The sequence below is a fragment of the Myotis brandtii genome, unplaced genomic scaffold, assembly GCF_000412655.1.
Source record: "Myotis brandtii unplaced genomic scaffold, ASM41265v1 scaffold986, whole genome shotgun sequence".
Lineage (NCBI taxonomy): Eukaryota > Metazoa > Chordata > Mammalia > Chiroptera > Vespertilionidae > Myotis > Myotis brandtii.
The window spans coordinates 2,006,551-2,021,837 of NW_005372102.1; the positions used below are offsets into that span (position 1 = coordinate 2,006,551).

The following is a 15,287-nucleotide window of genomic DNA, read 5'->3' on the forward strand; positions in this document are numbered from 1 at the left end:
TGGCCAGCCTGGGTGAGGGGCTGATGGCTGTTTGCAGGCTGGCCACAACCCCCAGCCACCCAAGCTCCCAGTGGAGGCTGGCTGGAAGCAGGTATCTGGGATTTATTTAGCTTCTATAATTGAAACTTTGTTGCCATGAGCAGAGGCCGCAGATCCTCCATCGCCTGGGCAATCAAGCCTCCTGCTTGCTCCAGCTCTGTGGCTGCCAGCCGCCATCTTGGTTGGGTTAATTTGCATATGGTCGCTCTGATTGGCTGGTGGGCGTGGCTTAGGGTATAGCGAAGGTACGGCCAATTAGCATTTTTGTCTCTTATTAGTGTAGGTCAGTGATGGTGAACCTTTTGAGCTCCGCGTGTCAGCTTTTTGAAAAACCCTAACTTAACTCTGGTGCCGTGTCACGTATAGAAATTTTTTGATATTTGCAACCATAGTAAAGCAAAGATGTATATTTTTGATATTTATTTTATATATTTAAATGCCATTTAACAAAGAAAAATCAACCAACAAAATGAGTTCGAGTGTCACCTCTGACACGCGCGTCATAGTTTTGCCATCACTGGTGTAGATGGTAGGCTCCCTGTAACCAAAGAGGTGTCCCGGAGAGACAAGTCGCCCAGGATGCTGACCAGACCCCGATGCACCTGACCATCCCAGGTCTCTTCCCTCAAGGGCCACAGAGTCCAGACCTGATGCCACAGGAAGGGGACACCAGCAGCCTCCCAGGCTCCCCTGTCCCTGGAGTCACACACAACCAAGGCACCAGGTGGCAACTCCAGGTACCCAAATCCTCCAAGCCAGCTTCTCTGGGAACCAAGAAAGCATTCCTGCTCACCAGCCGGGAGGTATACACTGGTATTTGTGGGCACCACCCCAGGTGTCAGGCACTCAAGGCCAGCATCTCTTAGTCCTCACAACACCCTACTGCACCAGACGACATGTCCCACTCTATGAACAAAGTGAACGAGGCTCAGTCACTCACTCGGGGTCACATAGCTGGTGCAGTGTAGAGACAGGGACTAAGGAGAGAGGGCCCCTCGGAGTTTGCCCCCAAGGGCTTTTGTGCCGCTGAGGGAAGGTCAGGGGCACACAGGTTTTCCCTCCACACGCAACAAAGCCACAAGCAACTTCCCTGAGACATCTATGTTGGGACATCACTGAGTTTCTTCCGCATAAACCTAACCGGTGGCCAAGGCCTGTACACCTCGTGCTGCCAGGGCCCGACAACAGCGCAAGGCTTACCACTACAGAGTCGTTGTGTGTCAGGTCGACAACCACGGGCTCCAAAGACTCACAGGTGAGGTCCACTATTTCATCTCCAGCTTCAAAACAAAGCATTTTAACAAACATTAGGAGGAAAGGAAAAGCATACACTCTCGCTTCGTTCATGACAACAGAGCTCGGGCTTCTAGCAACCCCCCGAAGTACAGCAGGCAAAGAGTGTGAGGACCAGCCCTCTGCAGGGCTGACAGCCAAGGAACGCCCTTCTAGCACTTGGCTGAGTGGCAGCAGAGGGCTTCTACCAGCACCCCACCGGGGATGGGATGTCTGTGCTCACGCACCTCGTCCCCGTGGCCTCACACTGCCACCCGGCAAGACCTCTGTGCCCTCACCTGCTCCCTCACAGGGGAGAGGCAGTGACTGACAGGTAGGGACCAGGCATAGGCGGCTCAGGGCCTTTCTCTTTGGGATGCATGAGTCTGAAACCTCTGACCAGGAAATCAACCCTGCTCCCCTTCAGTGCTGGAGCTGACACTCTAACCACTGAGCAAACCGGCCAGGACCATCAGTAATGTTTTAATGGGCCCTGGAACTTCAACAGCCAAATGGGTCAGGTCTGGCCTGCAGCTTGCCTTTGAGCCCCGGGGCCCACTGCAGTGTCCACATGAACACACGGCAACACGGGAAAGAGCGGGTGCCCAGCGTCTCCTGGCACGTAAGTCCGCATGAAGGGCAGAGCACACTCTAGTCCTATACGCTGAAAGACATACCCGTTTTCCTCTGTTATTAACTTTAGAAAGTATGAGGGTAGAATTTTTAAAAACAGCATTTGTTTAAATTTGGGGGAAGTGACTTGTAACATATTTAGCATGTTCAAATTGTTTTATTTTCTTGTGTTAAAAGTTTCAGAGGAATAAAAATCACACTGTATCAGAGATGTCCAATGTAATTTATACAAAATGACCTTGTTCTTTTTGAAATAGTCCACGTACTAACACACCATAATTCATAGAGCCATTCCTTCTCTTGCCAGTGGACCCAATTTTGGACTCTTACAAATAAGGCGACCCTCCCAGGGCAGCTAGTGCTCAGCCCTGCACAGGGGTGCGACCACCTGCTCCCAGCCGCCCGGGAGACCCAAGGAGCAGCCCCTGCACCAGCCTCCCCTAACGGAGGGCAGGGTGCAGATCCCAGGGCGCCAGATTTGGGGCAGTGGACTGGGTGGACCAGGGCCTCAGGCTCCAGGCTCTTTGGGATTCACGGTTCTGAGTGACCTACTGCTCTGGAGGGCCCACAAAATGTATCTAAGACCAGCAGCTTCTCTTTAGAGTCAGTTTTCAGGCCTCTATGATAATAAAAGCGTAATATGCTCATTAGACCAGACGTCCTTCCGGATGAAGCTGGGGCTGTGAGGGCCGAGGCAGAGGCGGCCGCCACGGCGGGCTGTAGTCACAGTTACAACAACAGCCTTAGACTTGCAGAGTGCAGGGTCATGGTTTGCCACCTGCACTTCCCTGGGCAGGCAGCCTGACCACACGTCTGCCTTCTTGGACAATTTCCTGTCTTAATGAAAAAGAGGAGAGGAAAGCAGAGTTATTCACTAGGCCACGCACACTGGAGACAGGATTTTAAATAGTGAAGGTGGGCCCTAACCGGTTTGGCTCAGGGGGTTGAGCATCAGCCTGGGCCTGCGGACTGAAGGGTCCCAGGTTCGATTCCGGTCAAGGGCATGTACCTTGGTTGCAGGCACATCCCCAGTAGGGGGTGTGCAGGAGGCAGCTGATCGATGTTTCTATCCCTCTCCCTTCCTATCTATAAAAAAAAGCAAATAAATAAATAAATAAATAAATAAATAGTGAAGGTGGTTCACTCCCTGAAGGTTGACTGGCAGCCCAGCCAAGCTAGTGGCCATTGGTGACCCGTGGAGGTCCTAGGGCACCCAAGGGCAGCTCGACTCCCTTCAGCAGCAAGTTGTAAGGCAGGTGAGTCTGAGACTGTGTGGTCCTAGAGCGACACCGCACCAAGCCCACCTGTACAGCATGGTCACCTGATTGGCTCATTCCAGCCACATGACAACCTTGTGCAGCAGGTGCGCCATTCCCATTTCAGCGGAGGAAAGGGAGGCCCCGTGGCAGGGAGGTGGCAGTGCTGGCACCGACTGGCTGTGGCGGGGCGGCCACCCACACCCACGCGTGCAGCACCTGCCAACACCCCATGGTCAGTGTCCCGGGAGCTTACCGCTTTCTACGAGCTCTATGGGTTCTGTCTCCAAGGCCATCACCGGGGTGGGGGCTGCTTCCCGAGCTCGCTTCTGGGCTTGTCTGGAATTTGCTGCCCCTCCTCGTCGCTTCCTCTAAAGGTGAGGGGGGAGGGGCAGGGAGAGACAGTCACATGAGCTCCTGACTGATGGGATTTCAGCAAGACAAATTAAAAAAGTCAACAAAAAGGAAGAGTAGAAGGCAGGGAGGGAGCCGACCTGAGGTTGGGGTCTTTCAAAACACGAGATTCCAAACACTGAATGTTTAAATAGAAATCACTCAGAACAGAGAATGAATACAAATTCCTTAAGTAGAGCTCACTCCATCAAACCACCATCTGTCAAAATCACATGACAGCCCTGGCTGGTTTGGCTCAGTGGATAGAGCGTCAGCCTGTGGACTGAAGGGTCCCAGGTTCGATCACCAGTAGGGAGCGTGCAGGAGACAGCCGATCCATCATCCTCTCTCATCACTGGTGTTTCTATATCTCTCTCCCTCTCGCCCTCCCTTCCTCTCTGAAATCAATAAAAATATATTTAAAAATTAAAAACATAAAACAAAATAAAAAGCACATGACACACAACTCAACCGAATCCTCTGGTCCAGGTGGGATTGGGCCAGGAACCCTTTTTTTGTTTTCGTCTTTATTAATTTCAGAGAGGGGGAGGGAGAGAAACATCAATTGGTTGCCTCCCAAACAGGCCCCTGCTGGGGACTGAACCTACAACCTGGGTAATGTGCCCTGACCAGGAATCAAACCCATCACTGCTTGGTATACAGCAAGCATGTTAAATTCAAAGGCTAACATGGGCCAAATAAACAAGGTTTGAATTTATTTGGGCCAAAAAAAAAAAAAAAAAGGTTCAATTTTCATAGAAACGTAGGTTTATTTTGATAGACATGCTGAATTCAAAGGGCTGAAATAAATGAGTCATTGTTAACATAGACTATTTTAATAAAAATTAATGGGTTTTTTTTTAACATTATCTTACCAGACACGGAATAACTGCACAAATTAAAAAGCGTCATGCAAATAAACCTATTTTTCTTGTTCTCTGAAAGTGAAATATTTCCTGTTGCGCACACCAAACAAGTCCGTCCAAGACTAATGACATGGCCATCGCTGCTAAAATATTCGCTGCTAGTATTAGTGGAGAGAAATGGTGCGCCTGTGTAAGGCGCGTAAGGAAAATGAATGCAACACGATTATATAAGTAATCAGTCATTAGTGAACGCTGTAATTCGTTATTAATAACTAGAGACCCGTTGCACGAAAATTCGTGCAAGAGTAGGCCTTCCTTCTCTGGGCTGCCAGCACCAGCTTCCCTCCGGCACCCAAGACCAGGGCTTCCCTCCCTCTGGCTGGCCGCAGGCACCCGGGACCCCTGGCAGCTTCCCCTAGGTTGGGCCCCAGCTTTGTCAGGAAGGATGCCCGGAATGACATCAGGTCTATCCAGTCTAATAAGCATATTACCCTTTTATGTGTGTGTATGTATGTATACGTATATATTTCAGAAAGAAAGGGAGGGGGGGAGAGAGAAACATCAATGATAGGGAATCATGGATCGGCTGCCTCCTGCACGCCCCCCACTGGGGATCGAGCCCGCAACCCGGGCATGTGCCCTTGACCAGAATCGAACTCGGGACCCTGCAGTCTGCAGGCTGACGCTCTATCCACTGAGCCAAACCAGCCAGGGTACACCAGTCACTTTTAGAACGTTGTACTGCTTCTAGAAGAAACCCCGTGCCACTTTCCCCATCTAGCTGCCTGCCCCACCCAGCCATATGCACACCGCTGTTTCAGACATTTCATGGGAACGGACCATACACAATGGGCGCTTTGTGACCGGCTGCCTCACTTGGGTATATACCCCGGAGTGGCGGGTTGTAGGGCCCTATGTGACTGATATTAATCATCTGAGGAGCTGCCGCACCATTTCCATTCCGACAGCAGTGTGTGAGGGCTCGGATTTGTCCACATCCTCGCCAACACTTGCTATCATCTAACTTTTGGTTCTAGCCTCCAAGGTGACCTCGGGGTCCTGCTGAAGCATGCTCCCTCTCTCGAGCAGTGGTTCTCAACCTTCCTAATGCCGCGACCCTTTAATACAGTTCCTCATGTTGTGGTGACCCCCAACCATAAAATTATTTTCGTTGCTACTTCATAACTGTAATGTTGCTACACTTATGAATCGTAATGTAAATATCTGATATGCAGGATGTATTTTCATTGCTACATATTGAACATAATTAAAGCATAGTGATTAATCACAAAAACAATATGTAATTATATATGTGTTTTCTGATGGTCTTAGGCGACCCCTGTGAAAGGGTCGTTTGACCCCCAAAGGGGTCGCGACCCACAGGTTGAGAACCGCTGCTCTAGAGCAACAATCTATGCTTTTCAATTCAGTTTTAAAAGTGGACGTTGTTTAAAATGTCTGCACAAACATCCCTATTAGTAAGTTCTCGCTGCTCAGGATCCGCTGTGACACAGCTTGCAGGGGCTAAGTCTGTGCCAGGCCAACCTCCCCCCCTCCCCCCTGCCTGCTTCTGTCTGGTACTGGGGAGGCCCTGAGGAGGGTGTTGGGGGAACCAGCCAACCCTCCGCGGGGCTGGCCACAGGCTGCGTTGGGCTTTGGGAGCCAAGGGAGGAAGAGTGAGGTTCAGGAGCAGCTTTGGGGCTGTGCCTGTCACGGTGACTGTGCTGCTCCCCGCAGGCCAAGGTGAGCGGTGCATGAGGGCCAGCCGCTCTGAATGAAGCCCTCGGAGCCGAGGAGCTCCACTGCGCCCACCGTCCTGGCTTCTACACCTCAGAAGGCCAAGATCCGATCAGCAAAAATGAAAACTTTAAAGAGGTGACGTGGGCTCCACCTCAGAGTGGCTCAGACACGGTTCACGGTCCCACGTGGGAATGCAGACACCAGTGGGTGTGGGCAGCGGCCACGCGGGCCCAGCATGACCCTCTGGCAGGGCCTGAGTGCAGGGAGGAGCCGGACCTTCGTTGGGAAAGTCCACCGGGCTGAAGGCTCCCTCTTCAAACACTGATCGCTGGTCACGGTCTGGCCCCAACTCCCATTCACGGGTCAAAGGGCGCCAGGCAAGGCCTCTTCCTGGCTGTCCCCACGGACCCGTTGGCTCTCCTGAGTCTGTGGGGGCAAATTGTGGGGCTCCTCGCTGTGCAGCGCAGCCACAGCTACAGCCATGAGGCCAGGCTCTGGGCTCGGAGCTGGGGTCCCCAGTGCCGCAGCCCCAATCTGCAGCCCCCTGGACCATAGCCCCCCTGATCCGCAGCCCCCTGTTCAGTGACTCTGGGCTCATTGTGAATGTGTCATTGTTCCAGGCCTGAAGGTGTGCTGGCTGCTAGGGGGCTGGCGGTGCTGGGAGCCTGCGACTGCTCAGATCCCTGCTGTTCGGTCGTGACATTACGGAGTCTGGGCTAATTTGCATGTTTCTCTATATTTTATACGTATATAGAAGATTATGTATAAGAGGACATTGTAAAAATTATTAAAATGTTTCTTACATACCGTTATATTGGTTGGGCTGCAAAAATATTTGCTGTGGGCCGCATGCAGCCTGCAGGCCTGGAGTTTGACATACTTGGTCTACAGGAGGATGCTCACGCTTCACACCTCGACTGGGTCACTGCCCAGGGCCAGGAAGCCCTTCTTTAACCAAGTGACAGACCCACCTTCTTTGCGTTTCTATTGGCCTCATTGAGCCCTTTTTGTTTTTAGCCCCAAGACCTTCCGTTCCCCCAGGTTCTATCCACTGTGGAAAGCAGGTCTTCCTTTCGGAAATCTGGCCTCTAACCATCAGGTGTGGTTTTCCCCGCCACCCTCAACTCAAAGAAAGGGAGTTTTCTAAGCCTGTCCCCAGGGTTGCCTGAGAGCCACGACTCCAGACTCTGCCCGGCCTTCCTTCCACGCCCGTTGAGTCCCCCGGCACTTCCACCTGGCCAGCCTGAAAGGCAAGTGGACCACGCACCCCCTGCAGCCTTCCTCAAATGCGACAGAGCCTCCCGCACAAGCCTGTCGCCTTGCCATCCCCGTATGGTCCGCCCTGTGCACGCCTCACAGTGCACCTGTTATGCTTCCCAGTGACTGACTTGGCGGCTCCTTCCCTACCGAGCCTGACCTCCCTCGCCAGCAGCAGCCTGGCAGAGCTGCCACAGGACTTGGCGACATGACCAAAGGCCATTACTGCCCCAGCTGCTCCATGCTGCCCTGGCATTGCCTCGGGCCTGGGTAAGGACTGTTCACTGCTAGGGAGACCCGCACAGGGCCCCAGAGCACCCCCGCCCAGCCTCAGGAGGCAAGAGAGAAGCCTGATTCTGCGTCTAGACAACTCCTCTGTCACATGGCCGCTTGAGGAGCTGCGTTTAGCATCTTCCTATGGATGAAGGGGCAGGGACCATCCCGGGGCCAGAGGAAGTGGCAGCAGCTCAGGTCTCCGGTGAGAAGTGGCCAGTCCGAGGGCCACCCAGCTGGTGAGGCTGCTGCCCACTCATGGCTTCCCCAGCAGCCTCCAGGTGACCGAGGACTCCTGCACCTTTACCCCATTCTCCTGCAGGTGGCCTTGCCTCTGCCTGTCTCGGAAAAGGACCAGATCTTTCTGAGTAGACACGGCTGCAAAGACCCTCATGCCCACTGCAGCCCATGTGGTTTCTGATCACCACTGAGTGAGTGAAGAGGCAGCCACAGCCCTGGCCTAAGTCCAGGTGCTGGACCTGACCACCCCGTCGTGGGCACTGTAGCAGATGTCCCCAATACCGCCCCCCCAAACCTCCACAGCAATCCCCTTTCCTGGCTGCTCCCTCAGCCCCCTCCATGCCTTTAACCCGGCCTTGTCCCCAGCCTGGACTACCCGTCCCTCCCTGCCTTCACCCGACCGATTCTTACAGCTTTCAGAGACCTACTCAAATGTCCCCTCCATTGCAGGGACAGGCCTCCTGTGCCCAGCTTAACTGTCCAGGGACCTCCTGCAAGTACACTCCCCCGGGGCAGGGAGGACGTGCTGTTTGGTCAGGGCCCAGGAGAGAAACTGTAGAACGTATGCTAGGACTTTGCACCCTCGCCCTTCTCTGCCCTCCTGCCCCTCATCACAGCTCCCTCCTTCCTGTGGGCAGAGCCCAAAGGGTCCACAGCTCTCAGGTAAACATGACCACCTAGCTCTCTCCCATCCGGAGGACACTTAACTGCACACACTCTCCTACACGCTGCACTGCCGCCTGTCCAGATCCCCGAGCAGAGTGTGGGCTCAGAGGGGAGGTACCAGCTCAGGACTGTGCTTCCCAGTGTGGTCAGGAGGATGGAGGTGGGAGGGGTGGGGAGAGGCAGTGAATGGAAACGGAAACGTTTCTATTATTGTTCACCCAGGAGCCACTGGAGCAACCTCACCCTGCCCCACTCCCACCCCCACCCCCCCCCCCTCTGACCCTGCAAGGAAAGCGAGGCTGTTTCACATCTGGTCCACCTGATGGGAGTTCAGCATCTCACTAAATAGCTATCTTGAGTTAGATCATTGGACCAACCCTCTCGGTAGGGAATAAGGGGGGGGTGCTGGGGAGGATGACCTTCGGGCAGCCTTCCCTGGAGTCAAGGGGCTCCTGGTGACACCAAAGCAGAGCTGCTGCTGCACCCGAGAACAGCTCACAGCACAGTTATGACGACGCACCCACTTTGGTTGCCGAGTAAGAGAACTCTAAGGATTCTTACCACCACGCTCACATTGGACCCAGAACGACACAGGGAAGGAACTGAAGGGAAGGTGGAAACTGGGCTGTGAAAGGTTACATAAGCCAGAGCCTAACATTCTAGGACGGACAGATGCCCTGCAGGCACGGACTTCCCAACCCTCAGCCTCCCTTCAGAAGGCCACGCAGACCCTGGCCGACTAGACAGCATGTCACTCTCACTCCCAAAGGTCCTGACCTGGGCTCCTCAGAAGCACCTCGCTGTGCCATCGGAACAAGCTCGGAGCTGGGAGAACTCACCGTGCTCATGGTGCTGCCCGGCTGCACCCGCAGAGACGGCAGTGACTGAGCCAAGGCCTGCAGGGATGTCCAGCGTTCTCAGCCACTCATGCCCGCTGCTCACTCATCCTCTGGCTGCCACGGCATGCGGGGCCACACAGATGTCCTCCAAGTCCTGAAGAGCAAACGCATCAAGCTGATCAACACTGCCACCTCCACGGTGCCACCGGTCACAGGTCCTTTAGTCGGCGGGGCCTTTGCTGAACACTCTGCAACGTGCCCTTCAGCCCACGTCCCTCTCAGGAAACGAGCTCCTGTGGATGCAGGACCACTGACCCCAGAGCCTGTCACCCTGCCCTCGTCCTGGTGCTGAGCCCCGGGATAGCTGCTGGGAAAAGAGGAGAATCCACCGCCCCACGTGGCCTCACCAACCCTTTCGCAATGGGAAGGACAGAGGTTCCCAGGCTGCAGCCGAGCCCAGGGCCCCTTGCTCTTCCCGCAACGTCACTGCCTGCGTCCTCTGGAGGAGACGAGAGCCACCCCCGCTGACTCGCCCTGTGGCCAAGGGAGAGTGAAGGACCAAGAGTGTGAACGGGTAGCCCAGGAGGAGGTTCCAGGAAGGGCAGAGAAAGAAGGTGCGGAGGCTGCCGGAGAAGGAGGGGCCCTGGGTTTCACTGGGAGGTGGCAGCTAACCACAGCCCAGTCAGCGTCAGGGAGGCAGTGGCTAAAGGAGCAGCCGGGAAGCAAAACCCTGGAGCCTGGAGTGAAAGCAAGGAGGCGGCTCTGGTCACCCGTCCCCGGGGACTGTGGGCTGGAGCCGGCACAGGCTCACCTGAGGCCGTGTCACACCAGGCTCTGGTCAGCAGGTCTGGGATGAGCTCACAACGTGCATTTCAGACAGGTTCCCAACAGTGCTGCTGGAGCAGCGCCGGCTGACCTCCTCCCAACTGACCTCCCGCCGCAGTGCCCTCCCCCACGCTAAAGCACACACCGACCACAACGACCTTTGCCTGGTCCGTCAAGTCCTCACTCCTAAGCGTGGCCTGTGGAGAAAGGCCGGCCTTGCAGCCAGGCGCCTCCACGCCCTCCCTGTGGTCATGGTGAGGCACTGACCTCTGTGCCGTTTCCTCACCCACAAGGCAGGACAGCCCCCCTCCACGCTGTGTGGGGACCACAGGGCCAGTGCAGAGCGTGGGCAGCGGGGTGCACGCTTTAAAGGCTGTGAGCTGACCCCGCCGCCGCCTTCCCCAGTAACCCCACTGCACAGCTCCCCTTTCCTCGAGCCCTTAGGGGTGCTGTGTAGCCGATGGGCTGCAGTCCCACCTCGCTCACTGGCCACTAGGGCTCCTGCCCTCATGCAGCAACCAACCCAGCCACCAGCTCCAGTGCTCTTGCTGTGGCACGTGCTCCGCGAGACGCAGGACAAGGAGGCCGAGGTCTGTCCCTGCGCAGCTGGCCTTTCTCTCGCACCCGGTGGCTGCGCCCTGCATGCCTGCACCCAGCACCTCATTACCCGTCTGCCCCCGTGGGGTTTGGAGGGACAGCTCTTCACTGTGTCTCTCTGTAGACTTGCTGGCAGGCCTCAGGTGGGGGCACACCCTGGGCCACATGTGCTCCCCCCGAGAATGGCACAAGTTCTTCCCAAAGCAGCACCTCACCTGGTGAGCCCCCACCTTAGCCTGGTCTGCACGGACAGGGGAGGCGCCCCAACAGCTCCAAAAGACTCACAAGACCTGCCCCAATTCCCCGAGCCCAACACATTTATGTTCCTGAGCAAGAAGTGTCTTTCATCTGGAGGTACACCCACAACGGAGCTTTCTTTGGGGAAAAGCCATCTACACCAGTGGTGAGTCTCAGAATTGAGAAGATGGCTTTAATTTGAGGCTTGCCATGTGGTTGTTACAGGTGTCTTGTGCTGTGCCGGAGCTGCCCCCATTGTGTGGCCTGCACACCCCCTTGCCCTCTGAAACCAGCCTCCTGCATCCCGGCAACCCCAGTGAGACTGCTTTCCAGGAGTTTCCTCACTCTCCATCTTCTTGCCCTTCCACACCCTCCCAGGCCCAAGGCCCCAAGGTCAGGCATTCCACCCCAAACCTGTTCTTCTTTTGGGGATAGCAAGGGCCAGTGGCCAGAGGACAGAGGAAGCTGGGAAGATGGCCTTTGGGAAACCTACCCAGGGGCTGGGTCACACCGGGTGTAGGGGAAGCAGGGCCTCCCCAGCAGACCACGTGGGAACGAGGAAGGCGCGGGTGGGTGGGCAGAGGCTAACTCCCCGCACCGTGCCACAGGTGCCAAGCCATCCTGACTCTAGGTGGCTCCCTGGGCACTCACTCTCCTGAGGGGGCTGGTGTGCAGACACAAGGGGCCCTCATCGTGCTGACTGAGAGGCTAGGGTCGTGGGAAAGGCAGCCTTCACCAACTGCAAAGGCTCCTGGGTCACACAGGTGAGAGGCCATCGGAATAACGAAACTACCGTGTGCAAGGCACCGCACTCCGCACACACGTCTCATGTCACCCCTTATCACCGAGGCGGCGGCTCCGAGGTCACCATTTCACACACAAGGAAGCTGAGGATGATCAGGACAAGGAACTTGCCCAAGGCCCACAGCCAGGACACGAGAACCTGATTTAAAATGGCGTCCTGACACCAGAACCCACTCAAATAGAGCCCATGGCAGAATCAGCTGTATCCACGAACCTGACCCAGGGGAGGGCGACAAGACACAGGTGCTGAGGGCAGGCAGTTCCCAAGGCCGCGGAAAGGCTCAGGGGAGAACCGGGTGCAGGTAGAGATCACAGCATGTGTGAAATCCGGGGAGTCAGGTAGAGAAAAGAGAATATAAAGAGAATAAGCAGTCAGAAACGAAGCCTGGACCCTGGAGATCCCAGCAGGAGGAAGCAGGAGAAAGGGCTGGTACAAGGGCTAGAATGAGGCCAGAGCGGCCCCAGGGAGCGGATCACTGTGCCCTATGCAGGTACAGGCCCAAGCCAGGCTGCCTGGAGGAAGTGACTCCAAAGATCAGGCCCCAGATGAAGGGGTTACTCCAGAAGCAGGTCGAGGGGCACAAAGAGCACAGAAGATGCCCCAGACAAGGACTGCCCTGTGCGGTGGGTCAGAGAACCCAGGACGGAAGGTAACACGGGCTCACCTCCTAAGCCACAGGTCAAGGGGGGCAATCAAGGGCTTTAGACAGGGGCCACATTCAGAGATCCTGTCACCTGTGCTCCGAGAGCCAATGGAGACTGAACAAGTCAGACCCCAGACCAGTAAGGAGACTCAGAGCAACCCAGGCAGGACAAAACTGTGGGCTGTGAGGGGGTGGCAGTGCGTGAAGGAACAGAGGTGACTGACTGGATGGCGGGGGGGTGAGGAGGGTTGTTTGAGGCTGATGTTTTCTGTGTTCTTACCGATTTAAAAAACATGTTTTTCTTTATTTCAGAGAGAAAGGGAGAGGGAGAGAGAAACATCGATGATGAAAGAGAATCGACTGGCTGCCTCCTGCACACCCCACCCTGGGGATCGAGCCCGCAGTCCGGGCATGTGCCCTGACCGGGAATCGAGCCACGACCTCCGGTTCATAGGTCCAACGTTCAACCACTGAGTCATGCCAGCTGGGCTGTTCTACCGATTTAATGGTCCACTCAACCATCCGGTTATTGTGAGGTGACACTGTGCAGTGACACTGGCACTCAGAGATGTGCATGCGGACACGAGGACATGATTACATCATGGTAGCGGCAGACTGGGGCAGGCAGGAAGCAGGAAGCGTTGCGACTGGAACCGAATTGTTGTTGCATCTTACACCACTGTTTTCCGGTGCCCCCGACCCACGAGGGCACGTGAGCCCTCACACCATGTCAGGGTAGCCCCTGAAAACCCGGGGCTAACTCCCCGCACCGTGCCACAGGTGCCAAGCTATCCTGACTCTTGGTGGCTCCCTGGGCACTCACTCTCCTGAGGGCACCGGTGTGCAGACACAAGGGGCCCTCATCGTGTTGACTTAGAAGGCAGCTGAGCAGTCCCCGTGCATTTGGATGAGGTGGCTGGGCAACCTCCTGATACGGTGTGGTGTGGTGATAGCAGGGAAAATGCCTAGGCACTAACTAGATCAGTGGTCGCCAACCGGTGGTCCATGGACTACTGGCGGTCCGTGAGGTCTGAAAGGTTGGCGACCGCTGGACTAGATCACATCTCCCCTTTTAAGCCATAAACACAGAATCATTCCCATGTTATTTTAAGCACTTCCAAAAATGGAATTTCAAAAGTAGGATTACAGAACGCGTGTTACAAAGCAACAATATTTTGCCTTGGCTGCATGGCTCAGCTGGTTTGAGTGTTGTCCCTACACCCGAAGGTCATGGGTTTGATCCCTGGTTGGGGCATGTAGGGGAGGCAACTGACCATGTTTCTCTCTCTCCATTCCTTTCTACAAATCAATTTAAAAAATATTTTCTTGCATGAGGATTGAAAAAAAAAAAAAGCAAGAATCTTTTAAAGACTGTTCCGTGTATACCCAAGTGTCCTTGGCCATGGACCAGTGCCCGGCACGACCTGCCCTCCCCGATACTCACTGGGCACGAGCATCACAAGTTGCAATAACTTTCATCTCAAAGCTTCTGAAATGGAACTTTATGACATGCCCACATCACAACCAGGCCTTGGCACTAAGAAAAACAGGAGCCTCTGGAGTGTTACACAAAGAAGGCGCGTGGCAAACAGCCAGCACCGTGCAGCCGGCAGTCTGCGCCGTGGAGCCTTGCACACATACATACTTGACCTCCGTGCCTCAGCTTCGCCACCTTTCACGTGGGAAACGCCCCTTCCCCTGCAGCTGTCCTATGGGACGGAGGTGCCCAGTATGGCTCTGAGCACCCGGAGGCTCCATAGCTGATTCATTCAACGACTATGCACAGGGTCAGCCTGCTCCAGAAAGAGGGGTGAACGCAGCAGACAGGAAGCAATATTCTAAGGGGAAAAACCATCAGTATTAGGTAAAGACTGCGTATTGTGCCAGAAGAGCCAGAAGTCGTGGCTCTTCTGACAAGTGTAAGAGCAAAGCAAGCTTTCAACCCCAGGAAGAACTGGGACAAATGTTGCCGGCTCTTCTCCCAGGCACTTATTCCTAAAGGAGGCCCAGCAGCCTCACCCTCTGCCCTCCCCTCAGGGACCAGACAAATGGATGTGGCAAAACCAGGAAGCAGCAGACAGTGCTTGGACAGACAGTAAGCGGGTCCTTCGTAGGTTTGCTGATGACCCCGAGGAAGTCCCAGAGGCAGGCGCCTCACCCCGCGCAGTGCCTGCACACAGGGAGTCCTCCTTCCCCCGCGCAGGACCATCAAGGACTGCCTTCTCTTCCGCTAGAGGACAGAGATGCTCGACTTCTGTGATGCAGGCCTCGAGAAAGAGAATGAGCTTTAGCTTCTGAAAAACCTACGAAAAAGGTTAGTACCAACGGAAAGATTCTTCAGCCTTAAACAGAAATTCCTGATACATGCTGAAGACATTACACTCAGTGAAGTACCACACAAAAGGACAAATACTGCATAATTCCTCTTATGTGAGGTACTGAGAGCCATCAATCCAAAGACAGAAAGCAGAATGGGCCTGGCCAGTGTGGCTCAGTGTTTGAGTGTGACCTATGAACCAGGAGATCACGGTTCCATTCCTGGTCAGAGCACATGCCTGGGGGGGTGGGGGGCGTGCAGGAGGCAGGGGGTGGGGGGAGGCAGCCGAACAATGATTCTCTCTCACCATTAATGCTGCTATCTCTCTCTCTCCCTCTTCCTTCCTCTCTTCCTCTCTTAATAAAAAATACACACACACACACACACAC

General features: G+C 55.0%; 1 protein-coding gene across 5 annotated transcripts in view; it reads right to left on the bottom strand.

Moving 5' to 3' along the window:
* The window catches only part of RNF4 (ring finger protein 4), a 32,850-nt gene that overhangs the window by 11,638 nt on the left and 5,925 nt on the right, over window positions 1–15,287 (bottom strand). For 3 of the 5 annotated variants that reach the window (XM_005886438.2, XM_014533497.1, XM_005886436.2), the window contains exons 2-4: window positions 9,475–9,628; window positions 3,457–3,571; window positions 1,240–1,319 (exon numbers count right to left, since the gene is read on the bottom strand). In XM_005886438.2, the coding sequence (XP_005886500.1) occupies window positions 1,240–1,319; window positions 3,457–3,571; window positions 9,475–9,483 (204 nt within the window). In that variant the 5' untranslated portion in view covers window positions 9,484–9,628. Of the gene's footprint in view, window positions 1–1,239; window positions 1,320–1,850; window positions 2,491–3,456; window positions 3,572–9,474; window positions 9,629–10,285; window positions 10,310–15,287 lie in introns of those variants that run through there. The other 2 variants (XM_005886437.2, XM_014533498.1) reach the window with 2 other exon arrangements.